This window comes from Paroedura picta, chromosome 1 (genome assembly GCF_049243985.1).
Source record: "Paroedura picta isolate Pp20150507F chromosome 1, Ppicta_v3.0, whole genome shotgun sequence".
Taxonomy (NCBI): Eukaryota; Metazoa; Chordata; class Lepidosauria; order Squamata; family Gekkonidae; genus Paroedura; species Paroedura picta.
In genome coordinates this window covers 65,630,313-65,648,380 of record NC_135369.1, presented here as the reverse complement: position 1 = coordinate 65,648,380, position 18,068 = coordinate 65,630,313, and the positions used below count along the sequence as shown (strand labels likewise).

Genomic DNA, 18,068 nt, shown 5'->3' with positions numbered 1-18,068 from the left:
AAGATCCTTATCTCGGCTTTCTTTCTAAACTGTCTGACTGGCTAGGGGAGGGGGGAGGGCTGTATCAGGGACTGCTTTGGACTTCTGCTATCTGCTTGCTGTTTCTGTCTGTGTCTCTGTGCTTGTATTTCTCCAGATCTATTGGTGTCTCTCTGCCTTTGTCTCTGTGTTCCCTGCATGCTGGGCTCTCCATGCTGTCTGCCAAACATCAGTCTCTCAGCTTTCTCTCTAAACTGTCTGGCTGGCTAGGGGAGGGGGGAGGAGGGAAGGGCTCCTGGCTTTGTGGGCGGGAAAGGATCTTGGCCAGGTGCAGAGGGCTCTCCCTGGCCCACCACCCAACCCCAGGCTCCCGGCTGTGCAGGCGGGAAAGGAGCTTTGGCGGCCGCAGAGAGCTCTCCCCAGCGCCTTCCCACCCCAGGCTCCTGGCTTTGTGGGTGGGAAAGGAATTTTCCCGGCCACAGAGGCCTCTCCCTGGCTCCCTCCCAACCCAGGCTCCGGGCCTCTGGCGGCAAAGCCCACTCTGAGGCCCCCTCCCACCCCAGGATCCCAGCCTCGGCGTAGGGAAATGCCATGGCTCGTTCACCCGGTCGGCCTGCTGACTGACACTCAGAGGAAATGCGGTGGCTCGCTCACATGGTCGGCCTGCTGACTGACACTCGGAGGGACCAATCTGGAACCGCTTCGCAGTTCCCGATTGGCCTCTTCGAGTTTTTATCCGGGACTCGCCCCACCCTTTCTCCACCCAGTTACCTCTTACTGTTTTATTCTTACCGCTCCCGCGGTTTACAGATTATAATAGTTCAAAGTGTCATCTTCAATGGAATTCTCCTTTCATTGTTAAAGGTAGCTTTCTAGAAGATGACCATTGAAGATCTTCCTGACCTTTCCATAGAAGGAAACTCATCAACAAGAAGATACCAGTATTTCCTTCCAGGCTCTGAAAGTTCTGTTACGTATTCTGTTTCTGCTGCACCAATGCCTTCTGAATGCGGTAAGAATATTTTGTAGCAGAGGAAAATTTACAGCGGCATGTTCAGAATGCTGAGTCAGGAAAGGTGCCTTCCAATTAATTTCAAAGGGTTGCTGCTGTTTCATGAGATACACAGAGGTTAAAAACTGCAGAGTGACAGCTATTGCATCATAACATCTAATATACAATCATATTTAGCTTTTTCACAAGCAATCCCTTTATCTTGCAGTGAATTCATAAATGAATCAGATGCTTTCCCTTAAGGCAGCACATTTGTTATGGATCTTCCCACCAGTATTTTGGTTTGGGGAATCAGGATTATTTTTATCACCCCCCTCCCCATCAACATGTATTTTGATTTGAAATGCTGCGTGAAATGTTTATGCAGATATCGGCTAGTGCCAATAACATTGTGTGAGTGAGAGAGCTGGGCTGGGGAGACCTGGGTGGAGTCTGCACGGAACTTTTATTGCAATTCCAGGTCGATTCAGTCCCTGCCATCTACACGGAATGTGATTTCCGGTTTGATTTTGGGCTATTTAAATTTTCCCTCTGCACCAAACATGATTGATCTGGAGTGACCCTACCTTTTCCTCATGATATCCTGGAGTGCTTTTAACCCTTGATATTTTAAATATTGCATGACTAAAGGTGCAGCTCTCTGCTTTTCCCCAAACTAACTTGCTGCCGAGCCTCCAACTTTATACAAAAGCCCTGCTTGGTTGGGGCGTCAGTTCAAATGCTTCCTGGCTGCAAAACTTTCCTCCCAAGATTTATTTTTTCTTTGTTTCCCTCTGGAATCTGTGCTACAGAACCAGCAGAGATTTGCCTCTTCTCTGAGAGGCTACTGGCTAGGCTGGCTGGCTGCTCGGCTCCCTCCTCGGCTCCCTCCTCCCCTCCCCTGCGCTCATTAGAGAAAGAGCCCTCGTGCTGCTTCTCCACTGGCTTTCAAAAGAGGAGAAAATCTCCACCCTCCCCTCACTCAGCTCCCCAAATGGTGCAGAGCACTTTCTGTTTCAAGTCGGGGGAAAGTAAATGAGGAAGACCCGAGCTCAAATTGATCTGAATTCAACAGGAATAAACAAAGTAAGTGCAGATTCAGCCCTGGTTGATAACTTGAGAAAGATGGTGAGCGGTTTGGAGATCAAGACCAAAAAAGGTCTTTCCAAAATGATTGAACACAGATTAATTGCAACGTGTGTGTTTGGTTTAAAAAAAAAACAGTTCTTAAAGGGAAAGGGGCTTTTCGGGAGCACGAACACAACAGCCCATTGGCTGTTCCGTTTGATTGACGGTCAGGGGCGGGAAGAAGCGCAGAAAAAAATTGCTTCCTTTGTTGCGATTCCAGCAAGACCTGAAGCCTGTGGGGAATGAATGAAATGCTACTGGGACTTCTATATTCCACTAAAAAGAGGTATGCGGAATGACGAAATTCCACTATTTGATATAGCGTTTCTTCATTCTGTGAACAACTGGCAACATTGGTCCTGGTGCGGAATGGCCCTCAAAGCTCCAATCAGAAATACTCAAAGGATCAGCCAGTTGTATCTGAGCATTCCATTGGGCAAAGATTTCCTTTGCCTCTTGATGAGATGAGGAAGACCCTTTCACTTATGTCATTTCTCAGAATGTGCAAAACTGGATGACCTTTGAGGTCGGTAAGGGGCTGAATTATCCTAAACAATGGTGCTGGCTGTGAGCTTTCAGATGCGATGGAGGTTGCATAAAACTGTTTATGCAACTGCTTTAGAGGCTGAGGGAATGGGTTTTTTCTGCTAGGCTGTAGAATATACTGCTGTCTTGTTGTGTGAAATTTGAATGTTGTGGTTTTAGGATGTTTTAATGTATTATTATGTATTGGTGTTTTATGCTTGTGATGTTATTATGATTTGTTTTTATTGTATGTATGTGTTGTGAACTGCTGCAAGCCAGTGATGGAAGTGGCAGTATACAAATAAAATCATAAATAAAAAAATAAAATAGCTACCTTCACCACCATAAGCATCCTATAAAGCCATAAACAGGGTTTGTTTATTGTTTTCTAATTCTGTAATCCTAGTCCTATTTCATTGTTTATTGGGTTTCTTATCCTATGTTTTGTTTTGTAATCCCCTTGACTCTCATCTAGAAATGTGGGCAATAACTGAAGTAAGTTAATATATGCAGAAGTAGTATTTGGCTACAATACAAGACCAATAATCATCTGTAATGTGGGGGAGGGTTACAGCTGTCTTTAAACTCTCCCCGCCACGGCCAGGAGAGTTTAAAGGGTCTGCCCCCCCCCCCATGTTATAGCTGATCATGATAGCTTTGAGGCTCATGATCAGTTATTAGGTGGCTCATGGTCGCTTTCAATACTCCCCCCACCTTGGCAGGCTGGAGGCGTATTGAAAGGGAGCATGGGTGGCCTACAGTCTGTTGTCTTCTTTTGTACAACAGCATTTACTGTTAGTATAGTATAAAATAGTACTGTGGCCTTCAATTACATTAAATTCCTGGACTTTGAAAACATGTTATATTTACTGATTATAACATGACAGGTAGAAAGTTGGCCTTGCTCAGCAAAAGTTTCTACTACTACTATACACAATAACTTTAAATTAATATCAGAATGGAATATGAAGTAGATTCCTGGTTTCAAAAGTGCAGTAGTAAATTATTCAGCAACATATATAACAAAGAAATTTAAGAGAAGTGGTTAAACTCTAAACCCTTTAGAATTATAAACAGTAAAGCCAGCAGAACCTGCTGGTTGCTTAAACTTGCACTCTCTGTAAATGCTAGCCATTGTAGTGTTGTATTTGAAGACTTCTGCAACTCGCTCTACACAGGCCTACCCTTATCCTTGATCCGGAAACTACAACTGGTGCAGAATGCCGCGGCCAGGATTATCACTAAGACATCATGGAGATCTCATATCTGGCCGGTACTCCAGGAACTTGGTTGGCTCCCAGTTGAATTCCGGATTAAGCTTAAGGTTTTGGTAATCACCTTTAAGGCCATACGCGGTCTGGGACCAGTGTATCTGAGAGACCGCCTCCCCCAGAAGAGCTCTACACTCCGCCACCTCCAACTGGCTGCAGATCCCTGGCCCTAAAGAGGCACGTCGGGCCTCAACAAAGGCCAGAGCCTTCTCGGTCCTGGCCCCCACCTGGTGGAATCAGCTCCCCGAAGAGATCAGGGCCCTGCCGGAACTTCCACAATTCTGCAGGGCCTGCAAAAAGGAGCTCTTCCACCAGGCATTTGGTGGGGCCGACTGAGCCATAACACCTACAGGTGCCCCCCCAGACTGAGGGAGCAAACCTACTGAGGGATTGTGAAGTTATTGTTGAAGTACCGTTCTAATTGTTCCAGTTGATATGTTGTTATGTGAATGTTCTATGTGAATGTTCAAAAATGTTTTATGCAAACTGCCCAGAGCCGTAGGGAAGGGCGGTATAAAAATATAAATAAATAAATATGTCCTGCCTGCTCAAAAAGGTTCTGTGCTGTATATTGTCAATTTCTAGTTGACTATGGGAGATTGTCTACCAAAAGCCCCTTTATGTTTTTTTTTAAATTGTGAACATTTAAAATTGCAAATGTTGATTAACAGCATTTAACCCCTTGTATCGCCTGTTTCAGTATTTATTTCAATTGATGCTCTACAGTATGCAGGGAAGTCTTCTGTGAAGGAGTCCATGTGGGAAAAGGCTCCTTGGAATTTGAAAATCCCCATTCTAATAATTAAGAGCATGTTGCATGAATAGTCTGTTTTTAGCTGCTTGCCTTCCAGCTTGCATCTTGTCTGCAATACTAGGGACAAAGCTCATTGCATTCAGGAATAAAATGGGCACTAGATTGGGGTGAGTGGGGGTGGAAGAACTCTGTGGATGGCCTCTTTCTTCCCCCAGGACCTGGAAAGGCTGCAGGCTGGAGGCCACGGGCAGGGAACTCACCGGCAGGGGCAGCTCTCATGCAGCAGGGATCTATAGCCTCTGAGCCTCGGAGGGAGGTAGAAGGAAGAGGCGGTGGTCAGGGGTGGGGGACAGAAGGTGATTGGCTGGCTGCTGAACCGACAGGCAAGCTGGTTGGAGGAGGAGGCACTCTGAGCCTTCGGGGAGGGCGGTATATGAATATAAATAAATAAATAAATAAAGTGAGACAGCCGCCCTGAGTGGCTGTTAAGCGCTGAGTGGCACTTAAGCCATGAGACGCGCTCCTCGTACAAGGCCGTACAAGAAATATTAAGTAGAACAGATTTGAACTTCATTTTGTTGTTGACAAAGGTATTAATTAGTGCCATCGTCTATATGACATGTCAAACAGCAGCAGGTACTCCTTGTGTCAGTACCTCCATGATGAAAGTCACTCTATTGGGGTGTCCTTATCATCTGTGCTGTTTCCTTACTCTCATGCCTAGAATCAGATTTGTTTAGTTGGAGTTTGTAGCTACAGTTTCCCCAAGACTGCCTTGAGAGAGCCAGTTTGGTGTAGTGGTTAGGAGTGCGGACTTGTAATCTGGCATGCCAGGTTCGATTCTGCGCTCCCCCACATGCAACCAGCTGGGTGACCTTGGGCTCGCCACGGCGCTGATAAAACTGTTCTGACCGGGCAGTGATATCAGGGCTCTCTCAGCCTCACCCACCCCACAGGGTGTCTGTTGTGGGGAGAGGAATGGGAAGGCAACTGTAAGCCGCTTTGAGCCTCCTTTGGGTAGGGAAGAGCGGCATATAAGAACCAACTCTTCTTCTTCTTCTTCTTCTTCTTCTTCTTGTCAGACTTTATGCCTCCTTTTGGCTACAATCTCTTCTCTTTAAGGCATGGAAACTAACTAGTAAGTGCTGTCAAGTCGCAACTTACCCATGGTGACCCCATTGGGGTTTTCAAGTCAAGAAATGAGCAAAGGGATTTTTTGCCATTGTTTTTCTCTGCATAGCAACCGAGATCTTCCATCCAAGCACTAACCATAGCCAGCCTTGCTTAGCTTCTATGCTCTGAGAAGCTCAGGCTTTTGAGAAACTGCCCTATTGTAAGCCGAGGTTTCCTGCAAAGTTCTTTGCTCTTTCATCCTCAGTATCTTAAGTGTTTGTGCTGGGAAGAAGCCAATTGTCAAAGCTAATTACTCAATTAGGAATGCAATCCCTCAGTAAACAGGGGTGAGGGTGCTTAGTTTTCAAACTTTAATAGCACATCTGATGACTGACCTAGGCATGAAGGTACTAAAAATGTTTAATTGTGCCATAAATAAAACTAGTTCAATTATACAGCTTTTTAAATGCCCAATGAATTGATCGGTCTGCTCCAACAGCTTGCATACATCAGTAGTTTTATTTAAACCACCTCTTTAAATCCATTCCAGCTTCATAGATCTGTGAGGGAAGATACGGAGGACTGCCGCTTTTGATTCTCTGAGCAAGTCAGTCTGATGTTGCTGACTCAGTGCTTTGAGTATTTCTGATGTTAATAACTCTGGATTATATAACTGTACTTGTTTGTGTGTGAGTGGAGGGGAGGAAGAGTCTGAGAGTCAACAGAACACCCAGGGATTTTGTAGTTAGAGCTGTGAAGGCTATATGACAGAATGTAATGTAGAATCCAGTATAGCATTTTCTTTACTTAGTAAAACGCAGCAACTTGAGGCTGTAGTTAGGAGTGAAAAATGGGAGGGAGCTATAGGGATGGGTTCTAGTCATTTCCCTGGTAGATGCTTTTTTTTCTTGACAAAATTGCCACGTCTTCTAACTGATATTTCCCTTGCAGGTAAAAATATGTCTCTGCTTTGGGCTAAGGGAAGGAAGTAGCCTGGGAGATTATTTTGAGAGAGGAAATAGCTGGCATGGAGAAAGTTAAGCATGCATGCAGTTCCTGACTGCAGCATCAAGCGGTTTGGCGTGCCATGCCCGGTTCGGCAATCGTGGAAGCCTGAGGTGGCCAGCACCTCGGGCTTCCAGGATCACCAAACTGGCTGAGGTGCACCAAACCACCCAACCCTATATAGGATGCTTCCTGGCCTGTAGTTGGATGTTGAATTCCTTCCTTGTCACAGATCCTTTTGTATAGAGCAGGGGTCCCTAACACTTGTGCCCAAGTGTTCTTAGAAAGTGGGTGAGGCCAAATGGGGCTTTTGCCCAACAAGGCTTCTTATAACTGTGCCTTTACAAATAAATTTTAAATGTTGCTTTGGCAGCAGCTGCCATCACAACATAAGAATCTTCACGGCATGACCGAAATAAGTAGGTAGCTCCACCTCCTGCAGCAGCTATTTTAGTAGCAGTTGTTTTGTGGCTGTGTCCACCATACTGTGTCAGAATTCCAAAAGTCCACGCAGGCTCTAAAAGTTGGCGATTCCTGGTATAATAGGTACACACGTGTTGACAAATGTGTTAGGAATATTTTGTTTCCTTTGAAATCTCTTTCAGAAATGAGATCTTCTCTTTTTGCCTCCACAGAATTCTCCTTTTTTGATCCCAATGATGCAGCATGCCAGGAAATTCTTTTCAACCCCAAAACATCAGTGTCTGAACTATTTGCTATCTTAAGACAGTGGGTGCCTCAAGTTCAACAGAACATTCATATCATTGGGAATGAGGTGAGAAATTTGATAAGTTCTTCAATACATTTTTTGTTCTGGTTTGGCATATACAACTAAAGGTAAAGGTATCCCCTGTGCAAGCACCGAGTCATGTCTGACCCTTTGGGTGACGCCCTCTAGAGTTTTCATGGCAGACTCAGTACAGGGTGGTATGCCAGTGCCTTCCCCAGTCATTACCGTTTACCCCCCAGCAGCAATCTGGGTACATTTTACCAACCTCGGAAGGATGGAAGGCTGAGTCAACCTCCCAGCCTCATGGGCAGAGCTTTCAGACTGCATGTCTGCTGCCTTACCACTCTGCGCCACAAGAGGCTCTTTCATATACAACTACTATTTATTTAATGGATATTACAGTCCTAGAGCCTTTGTAGTCTAGATATTTGGCTTTTGTTAAAATCTTGCAGCACAATCCTAGGGAAAGCTACACTCTTCTAAAGTTACTGACTTCAGTGGGTTTACAAGGGCATAACTTTCTTTACAATTGCACTATTGGCTTTATGGCAAGAGCCAGATAGCTCTACAAAATACATTGAGGCAGAATATAGCCCATGAGCTCCTATGTTTTCCAGTTAAGAATGAGTTCGGGAATCCTTCCATTCCTGTTTTCCTAGTAAATTTGTAATTCTGCCAAACATGCAAAGCCAGATCTTCTCTTTTTATGTTGTACCATGATGAAATATAGTATTGTCAGTCCACTTCCACAACAGTAGTATTTTTGCTAAATGTCAAGAAACTGAGTAACAAGTTAAGCTTAATAAAATTCTTTAGTATCTTTTTCAGTTTATTCAGATCTGGCAGTTGAAGGATTTGTACTAATAGGAAGTGAGAGCTGTAAAATTATCACTTGTTCATGCCGCTGAAGAGTTTTAGGCCCTTGCTGGTCTTTATTCTTGTGCAACGTGTAACTGAATTGCTCATACCATGTCCTTAGATTAATTTTCCCACTTTGGTGCAATAGCAGTACTTTTACATGCCTGATGTTAAGACATATTTGTTGTCTGTTTCGGAGTCCAATGCTGTCTTATTGTCTTATTGTCTTTTCTGCAGATTATTAAGAGAGGCTGCAACGTGAATGACAGGGATGGGTTGACTGACATGACTCTTCTGCATTACACGTGCAAGTCAGGGGCACATGGTATTGGTAAGTAAATAAGCTGGAGCTGGAGATCACTAGTGGTTGTTCTTATGACAGGAGGGGGGATTGTACTTTCCAAGTTATTCATTTCTCACTCTTTCCCTTAGTATACTGCTCCCATGTTCCAAATTGGGGAGGAGTTACATCCATGTGGCTCCCTATGCCTCGAGAGAGAAGCTGTTTCAAATAACTGATCTTTGAGCGCATGTTCAATCCCTGGAAATCTTTGAGTGTCTGCTGGGTCATTCCAGTCATCCTCAGTAGTGGTAACATCACTGTAGTCAGCATTACTGACTACATGGATAGGTCAGTGCTGGGGATCTGTTGTTCAGCATATCTATAAATGATTGGATGAGGGATTAGAGGGGATACTTATTAAATTTGCAGATGATACTAAACTGGGAGGGGTAGCAAACACAACAGAAGACAGAATCAGAATACAGGATGATTTTGATAGGCTCAAGAAGTGGGCTAAACTGAATAAAATGAAATTCAATAGGAACAAATGTAAAGTTTGCACTTAGGTAGGAAAAACCATATACACCAATACAGGATGCGGTAGACTTGTCTTGGCAGTAGTATGTGCGAAAAGGATCTAGGAGTCTTAGTAGACCATACGTGAGTCAGCAGTGTGACTCGGTGACTAAAAAGGCAAATGAGAAATTTTGGCTGTATCAAATTGAGTATTGTGTCTATGGGAGGTGATGGTACCACTTTGCTCTGGTTCAGCTTCACTTGGAGTACCGTGTTCAGTTTTGGGCACCACAGTTGAAGAGGAATGTAGACAAACTGGAGCGTGTCCAGAGAAGGGCAACAAAGATGGTGAAGGGTTTGGAGACCAAGATGTGTAAGGAAAGGTTGGGGGAGTTCGGTATGTTTAGCCTGGAGAGGAGATGACTGAGAGGGGATCTGAAAACCATCTTCAAGTATTTGAAAGGCTGCCATGTAGAGGATGGAGCAGAGTTGTTCTCTGATGCCCCAGAGGGACAGACCAGAACCAATGGGATGAAATTAATTCAAAAGTATTGCCATCTAAATGTCCGGAAGAAGTTCCTGACAGTTAGAGCGGCTTCTCTGTGGAGCAGGCTTCTTCGGGAGGTGGTGGGTTGGAAATTTTTGGAAATTTTTAAACAGAGGCTGGATAGCCATCTGATGGAAAGGCCCATTCTGTGAAGGTTCAAGGGGGTGGCAGGTTACAGTGGATGAGCGATAGGGTTGTGAGTGTCCTGCACAGTGCAGGGGGTTGGACTAGATGACCCAGGAGATCCCTTCCATCTCTATTATTCTATAGTTCAGTTTCTTTGTGTGATGCGGTGGGGGTCAGGACAGTCTTTTACTCTCCTGGGCTCAGTCTGTACACATTGGATAGTAAACTTTCAATACGCTTTAGAAGCAGATTATCCCATTCTGCATAGGAAAATCCAGCTGCAAAAACTTATTAAAAGTGCATTATCCAACATTTACAGAATGAGCCCAGGTCTGCTAAGAGGAGCTGCCCCTGAAAGGAGATTGCCAGACCAACTCCTCTCCAATATTTATCCACAGGTCTGTCAACATGCCGCCTTTCATGTATCACTTTAATTTGTAGCATCTTCTCCAAGTTGCGCACAGTAATTCCTGTGCAGATGATATAAATTAAATTTACTTATTTAATACCATGCCTTTCTCCCTAGTAGGGACCAAAGTGGCTTACATCATTCTCCTCTCCTACATTTTATCCTCACAATAACTCTGTAATGGAGGTTAGACCAAGAGGCTAGGGCCAAGTTACCTAGCAAGCTTTCATGGCACGATTGAATCTGAGTCTCCCAGATGCTTAACCATTATTATATCGCACACAATGGAAAATTAGTATCTTGTTATGATTTTAACAGTGAATATTTAAGTAAATTCTCATAGGAGGACATGGTGTACTCAGAGGGTACTTCCTAAAATAATCTGTTGCTTTATCCTTGGTGCTTGTGTCCATACTCTTGAGGAATCACACTCTGTAGGTGTAGGTGCTACTTATTCAGAGCACTCACATTTACTTTGCTCTAATCATATTCTAGTCAACAGGTATTATCAATATTGGCCGGAAAGTCCTGGTCAGATGTACTTTGATGTACATGTCACCAAACAACTCGCTGCACCATGGCTTGGTTGGAACCAGAGAGTTACTGATATGACTGCTCTTCTATTATAGGCATAGGTTCAGGAGCAGTGTTACGTTGTGCTCCAACATTTGTGGTTTAAGAAACATAATGGAACTTGCGGGCCCTTCTTTTATCTTCTGCTATTTTGGGACAGTTCCACAAATCAAAGCTTTAAAGCTGCTTGACAGATTACAAAATTTCTGTGAGGAAGGGAATATCCCTTCAGATGAAAATCTGAAATCTGCTTGTTGTCTGGAAAAAAAATAACAATGACATCTAGTTTCCTTGCTGCAAGTCTGTGCTGCAAAGCTTTGTTTCATCTGAGGTTATCAGGGTTTCACTTTTGCAGGCAGTACCTTCCCATCTAGTCCTGAGAACTGTCTTGTGATGAAACCTCTGTTCTATTTGGCTTCATGACTGTTGTTATAAATTTGCTGATGTCTTCTGGATGTGTGCTCCATTCATAGACGTGTTGCACTATCCTGTTTGATACCCAGATACAAGATATAAAATGCCTTTTAAAATATCTGTTTTGCAGGTGATGTTGAGACTGCTGCCAAATTTGCCTCGCAGCTTATTAATTTGGGTGCAGATATCAGTTTGAGGAGCCGTTGGACAAATATGAATGCATTGCACTATGCTGCTTACTTTGATGTTCCAGAGCTTATTAATGTTATTTTAAAAAATGCAAAACCGAAAGGTAAGTATCAAAGGAAATAGCCATAGATGCTGTGTTTTGCATACTTGTCAGTATCATCGGACCATGCATATGAAGGTGGCTGAAAAATAATTCAAGATGGATGTCTTAAGGCAGACTTAGATTTCATGATAAATGCAGGCTGCTGGAAAAAATGGCAGCCGTGTATAGATTTGCCTCCTTCCTGTCTAAACTTGTTTGTATTTTAATATCCTTTAATATTGTTCTGCTATGCACCCCCCCCATTAGTTCTCCATATAATTGGCTGCCACTGTTGGGTGCTGCGAAGAATGCAAAGAAATCTGGATGATATCATGTAATAAGTATGTTTCACTGCCTGTTTTAATGGAGCAAACACACCAAATTCTGTTCACATACTTTTAAAATATGTATGTAGTTAGATGGACAGTTGACATTCACATATATCACATTTGAATCTCAGAGATTCAGTTTTTTAAGAAGATGAGTATGCATTCGGTGTAAGAACTGGATTTGGAATCCAACCACATAAAATGCATTAGATTAGATCCAAAGGTACACCAATATTGCAATGTGATGGATGAAAATGCCACTGTTGCATACACAATACGATAACATTTATTGTGTTTAGCCAAAGGCCATTACAAAACATAATTAAAAACAATATGGTACAAGTACAGATAAAACAATATTTCTCCAATATTGCGTACATAAAATTGTAGACGAGGGCTACTGAGTTACAATTTAAAAGAAACATGGTGTATCAAGGTGGGGACACCTGTAAAAAAGCTTTGGCTCAAATCTTCCTCCGGCCAGAGCGAAAAGTGCCACCCTATATGAAATATAAGGGTCGACATCTGATAACAGATAGGCGATTTTATCAAAATCAGAAGTGGGGTGTGAGTTTGGTAGTAACTTGGCAAGGAATTTGCCCCTGGGTTCAGAGTACAGGGGACCAGCCAAAACATAGTGTTGCAGGTCACACACAATCACGTACATCCAATCACATACATCAGAGATATTGGCTGATGTATGCAGAAAGTCGTTTGGTATGGTATAGCGTAAAAGAATGGAGCTAAAGAAGTCAGACCAAGTCCTTTCTTTGCTCAATAAGAGCTTAAAACTTTGATGGCTTAAAGAATCTGATTTGGTTGTTGCGTCTTTCTTCCAAGATTTCAGAATAGCTAAGTGGGCACGGGCTTTGAGTGAGGGGAAACCAAGCTCTGCCCTCATCAGGGCTGTGGGAGACCCTTTTGGAAGAGCCAGGATACGTCTGAAAAAAAAGTTCTGAATGGGCTCCAAGCTGTTGGTTATTTGTTCTTTCCAGCCCCAGATGTCGATGCCATATAGTAGGTGAGGAATGACCTTGGCTGCAAAGAGCTTTAGTGCTCGGTCAACTAGACTTGTTGCATACACACGAAGCTGCCTTACACTGAATCAGACCGTTAGTTCATTAGCATTCAGTATTGTCTACTGGAAGCAGCTTTCTAGGGCCCTAGGCAGCGGTCTTTCACATCATCATTTCCTGTCAGTCCCTTTAACTGGATTATGCAGGTAGAGCAGATGCTCTAACACTGAGCTATGGCCCAAGCTAAGGGGATCCTGTTAATGAGGTGCCATACAGCTTGGAGGCCTCAGTGAGGAGGGTGACTTGGCAGGACCCCCCCCCCCTCCTTTTCTGCAAACATCTTACTGTTGGTTGTGTTTATAGAAGGACTCTCCTTCGGTCTCTCTCCAAGTTTCCTTCTCACTGTAGCCCCAATGCTACATGGCACTATTTCCTGGAGGGATGTTCTGTTCTTTAGCACTGGCACATTGTCAGGTTTGGGAAACTGCCCAGGGATAGTGATGTACAGGAAAAACTGTTAATGTTAAATTGCTAATCTTGCCCCTTTATGTCCTCCCCCCTTAATTCACTTTTGCTAATCTAAATTTGTGTAATTCTGTAGATTATTAATACGCCAGGTCAATTTCAAGCATTCAGTTCCGAACTCTAATTTACAAAGATGTCTTTTCATGTAGCAGTTTTATATTCTATTCTATTACAATTGCAGTACATAACCTGCAGGTCATAAAAATAGCTTCATATAATTTATAGCTCAATAAATACATGTTATAACTTCTTTAATGCTAATATTTTTCAGTTATCAGTCTGAAAGGAAATGCTGGAGTACTCTGAATCAGTCTTTTGGATGTCATTGTTAATAGACATATGGGGAAGTTTATTTGAGAGGTGAAGACCTTGTAAATTGCTAATGAGATGTGTGGGAAAAGAGGAAAAATGTGCCATGGGTTTATTCGCATCCGAGAGTGCTGGTTATATAATGTAAGAGTGGAGAAACAAAGGCAAATTTGTTTGTACTGCCTATTTTCTGACTCTTGAGTCCTTTCATAGTTGGTCAATGACTCTGTTTTGAAGACTGTAGGAAAGTTTGAAGCATTTCTCTGTGCTGCATTTTTCTTGCCCTTTAGTTCATGCTGTTACAGTTTTCCAGGAAATCTCTAAGGCTGGAATTATTTGTTACATAATAGAGGAGCTGCTAAAAGAGGGCATCCCCATGTTTAATTATCTCTTGTGCTATGTAGTAGCACTTAGCCTGGCTCAGCTCCACAATATTGGCTGGTGGGGAAAGTGCAGAGCGTAAGGACACTCCACACGTGTTGGATAATGCACTTTCAATGCGCTTTAAAAGTAGTCGTTTTTGCTTTTCACAGGGAAATCCAGCTGCAAAAGCACACTGAAAGTGCATTATCCAACATTAGATGTGTTGCCGGTATTAGGAGAACATGACATTAATTCTTGGCAGCATCTCAGTCCCACTCAATGTGTAGCCCCAAAGAAAAATGAATAAATCTCTGCAATCACAATTTAATTGTGCTTCAGTCATCTTTTCACCGTCCTTGACACATTCTTTCACCAAACCTGCATTTCTCTGATCCTTTTGGGGAAGCAAGTACCTTATCAGGCAGTCTGGACAGGAAGGTTCACATTGGCACCATTTTCCTCCTCTCAACCTCTTGCAGCTGGCATTTTGTTTACCATAGGAGGGAGATTTTGGAGAATTTTTTTAAATTGCTAGACCTCTATAGCATTATAATGATGTGTTGCCACCATCTGCTGGTTCAGCAGTGCCCCAACTGGGGCTCTCCAGTTGTCCATGGACTACAGCTACCATGGGGCCTGCCAGCACATCTAGAGAGCCACAGTTTGATCACCGTTGTGCTAGTTCCTCTGGATCCCCAGCTTTCCTTACCCCCATCTAAACTCTAAGGCTCTAGGCCTTTTTGTGGTAGATAAAAGGTGAAAATTGACCTAACAAAGAGGGCTAGCTATTAAGTATTTTTAATGAAAGCTAGGAATTCAGATGAGATAATATCACAGAGTTTGAAGTGATCTCCTGGGTCATCTAGTCCAACCCCCTGCACTATCCAGGACACTCAGAACCCTATAGCTCATCCACTGTAACCTGCCACCCCCTTGAACCTTCACAGAATCAGCCTCTCCGTCAGATGGCTCTCCAGCCTCTGTTTAGAAACAGAGACTGCCAGTGTGTATAAATTCTGTGCTGCAGGGTAAGTAGTTATGCTGTGTATGTTTCAGGAACAGAGGGGTGATGGTTGTGGTGAGAAGGACGTTAGTCATTCTGTCTTCCCTGTTGTGGAAGTAAGAGCAACAGTCAGGACCTTGCCATCCCCCACCGGGATTGTGAGACACTACTAATGTCATGAATTGACCATATAGTTGTAGCCAAATGGCAGTGGACTACTGATCCTAAACCCTAGCTGCTGAATACTTTATGTACTGCAATCTTTGTGCCCCGGTAGGACTAATTGCTGTGTTGAAACTTATTTGTTAAGGGGTGCACATATCATTGGCTGGATCAGGGTGCCAGTCCAAAGGTTGGATCGGCAAGGCGTTCTTGCTGAAACCAAGCAGTCACATTCCATTGCTACATATAACTTGCTTCCAGCCATTGGGATCTGTAGTAACATGTTACCTCTGATTGTAAACACTTTGCCTCCAACTTGCTGGATGTATACTCCCTTTATAAATGTGCTTTGGGAAAGGGAAGGGCTTTATATAACCTTGAAAGCCAAAGCTTGTTTGCTTGACTGCCTGAAGGCTAAAACTCTGGAACAAGTTGCCACAGCCTGTTTAATTGAGCTCATGGCTATAATTAAATATTTCTAGGGGTTTGATTTACAAACAGAACACAGTCTGGTTTTGCAGAAAAGTTGGATGTTCACAAGCCAGGAGTTGTGAGTGCCAGGCTCACTGAATTATCCTGTCTGAGTCTCATAATCCACATAGACACTATGAATGACATATTGTGTTGCATGCAGTCATATTGGTTTCCAATTGTAATTGTTATTAATGTTCCACATGTAGAGAGCTGAAGCATTGGTCCAAGTCCCTATTTTTGAATGCAAAGTGACACTTGATAAGGTGGGGTGGGGGGCAGCAAAGAAACTTGGAGGTATTCTGCATGGAGCCAAATAAAACAATTTAAAAAACAACCAGTTTAGACCGCTTTATTATATTACAATCTTTGTTCTGCATTGAATATAATCTGTTGAAAAACTACGTTGCAATGCTCTCTGCATGAAGCAATTCATGGCCCTGCCCCCTGTAGCTTTGCCAACTCCACTTTGTTCTCGAATGCAGTCACTAATTTGCATAACTAAAGAGCTTCTCTGCATGGCTAAAATACCGTCTTAGGCAGGCAGGGGAGAAATGAATTGGTGAAAAGCATCTTTCAGAAACAACGCTTAAAAGACGCTTAAAGCACCGAAGAGGCAGTTCACAATGCTGAGCAAAATCAGTTTTGCGGAGTAAATTAACTCTTCTGTGTAGAGATCAGAAAAACAACAGTGTATTTAGTGAGTTTTCATCAGCTTATCCATCATGCAGAAGAGGCCCTGGTCAAGACTTGAGTATATAATATAATGCAGGCTCAGCCGGCATACTGATGAGCCACACTGCAGTCTTTTTTCAGGATTAACAGAATTGTTTTTTAGAAAGACACTTGGCAGATGCTTCCTTGGAAGAAACGTTTTCTGAAGCACGAGAGCATAAGAAGGGCCCTGCTGGATGAGGCCAGTGGTCCCTCTAGTCCACTATCCTGTTGCTGCCAACCAGTTGCCCCAGAGGCCAAGGCCTTCCCTGGATGTTGCCTCCTTGCACCAGCCTTCAGAGATTTATTGCCTCTGCATATGGATATTACCTTTGCTCACTATCGCTAGTGGGCAGTCATGAATTTAACCTCCTTGAATCTGTCTGACCCCTTTTAAAGACCATCAAATTAAATGGTTTGAAAGCAGACTATTAAAGGCTTTTCAAAATAGTGAATCTAAATATTGTGTAATATAAACTAGCATGTTGTGTTCAAAATACCTTTTAATTTATGTTAGCTTGAGTAGCTTTGAGCACCAGGTATAATGAAATACTATCAATTGTGGTTAGCATTTGGATTAAAGATTAAAAATGCAAAAAAAAAATCCTTAGACTTGTCCCTTATCTCATGTGCATGATCCTTAATTGCAGATGTGGATGCTACCTGCAGTGACTTTGATTTTGGGACAGCTTTGCATATTGCTTCCTTCAACTGTTGCACGGGAGCTGTAAAGTGCTTATTGGAACATGGAGCTAACCCTGCCTTTAGGGTAAGATTTTGTTTTGTCTGTAACCATTTCACTGTGTCTCCCAGAGAATAACAAAGAGGTCTGAATTCCCATTAATACAGGAAATAAGTATTTGCATGTGTGTCTAGTAGACACGATAGCCTGTCCTTAGGCATAAATGGAAACACAATTCAGATATATTTACAAATATCAAATTTGGTTGTGGATCAGAAGGTCCAAGAACCAACTCCAGCATTTGCAGCTAAAGGATATTAGAGTATTGGGAAATGCCTTTCTTTTTATGACACACTGGGGATCTACTGTTGCTTAGAATAAACAATACTAAACTAAATGGACGTATACCAAAGTTTGAGTCCAGTGGTTTAAGTCCAACAGAATCGTATTCAGAGTATAAGATTTCATATGCAAGCACAATTCAGCAGCTGCCTTGAATAAAATGTTAGTCTTAAAGGTGCCACTGGACACAAACTTTGTTCTGCTGTTTCAGACCAACCCAGCTATTCATCTGAATCAAAATAGACCAGCAGTTTGACATGGTAAAACTCCCAACTCTTAACACCTTCAATCACCATCAGGAGTCTGGATGTGGTCCTGGATCCCCATCTATCGAGGCCCAGGTCACAGATGTCACTTGACAGATGTTTTTCCATCTACGTCAGGCAAGGCAGTTTACACCTCACCTAACAATGTCTAACCTAGCCACTGTGATCCGTGCCATGGTCAGCTCCAGTTTAGACTTCTGTAACTCGGTCTATGCAGGGCTACCCTTCAGGCTACTCTGATCCAGCTGATCCAGATTGTAGCTGCTCAGCTCTTGACAAAAGCCCCGTGGAGAGTACATACAACATCAGTGTTCTCCCAACTGCACTGGCTCCAGATTGGAGACTGAATCAGATTCAAGGTTTTGATTTATGTTCAAGGCCTTAAATGATCTG

General features: G+C 43.1%; 1 protein-coding gene across 13 annotated transcripts in view; it reads left to right on the top strand.

Annotated features, from left to right (window-relative positions):
* CLIP4 (CAP-Gly domain containing linker protein family member 4) overlaps positions 1-18,068 on the top strand; it is a 74,061-nt gene that overhangs the window by 18,986 nt on the left and 37,007 nt on the right. For 5 of the 13 annotated variants that reach the window (XM_077341283.1, XM_077341264.1, XM_077341273.1 and 2 more), the window contains exons 2-6: positions 844-991; positions 7,402-7,541; positions 8,592-8,685; positions 11,353-11,514; positions 17,036-17,154. In XM_077341283.1, coding sequence (XP_077197398.1) covers positions 859-991; positions 7,402-7,541; positions 8,592-8,685; positions 11,353-11,514; positions 17,036-17,154 — 648 coding nt within the window. In that variant the 5' untranslated portion in view covers positions 844-858. The other 8 variants (XM_077341319.1, XM_077341329.1, XM_077341245.1 and 5 more) reach the window with 5 other exon arrangements.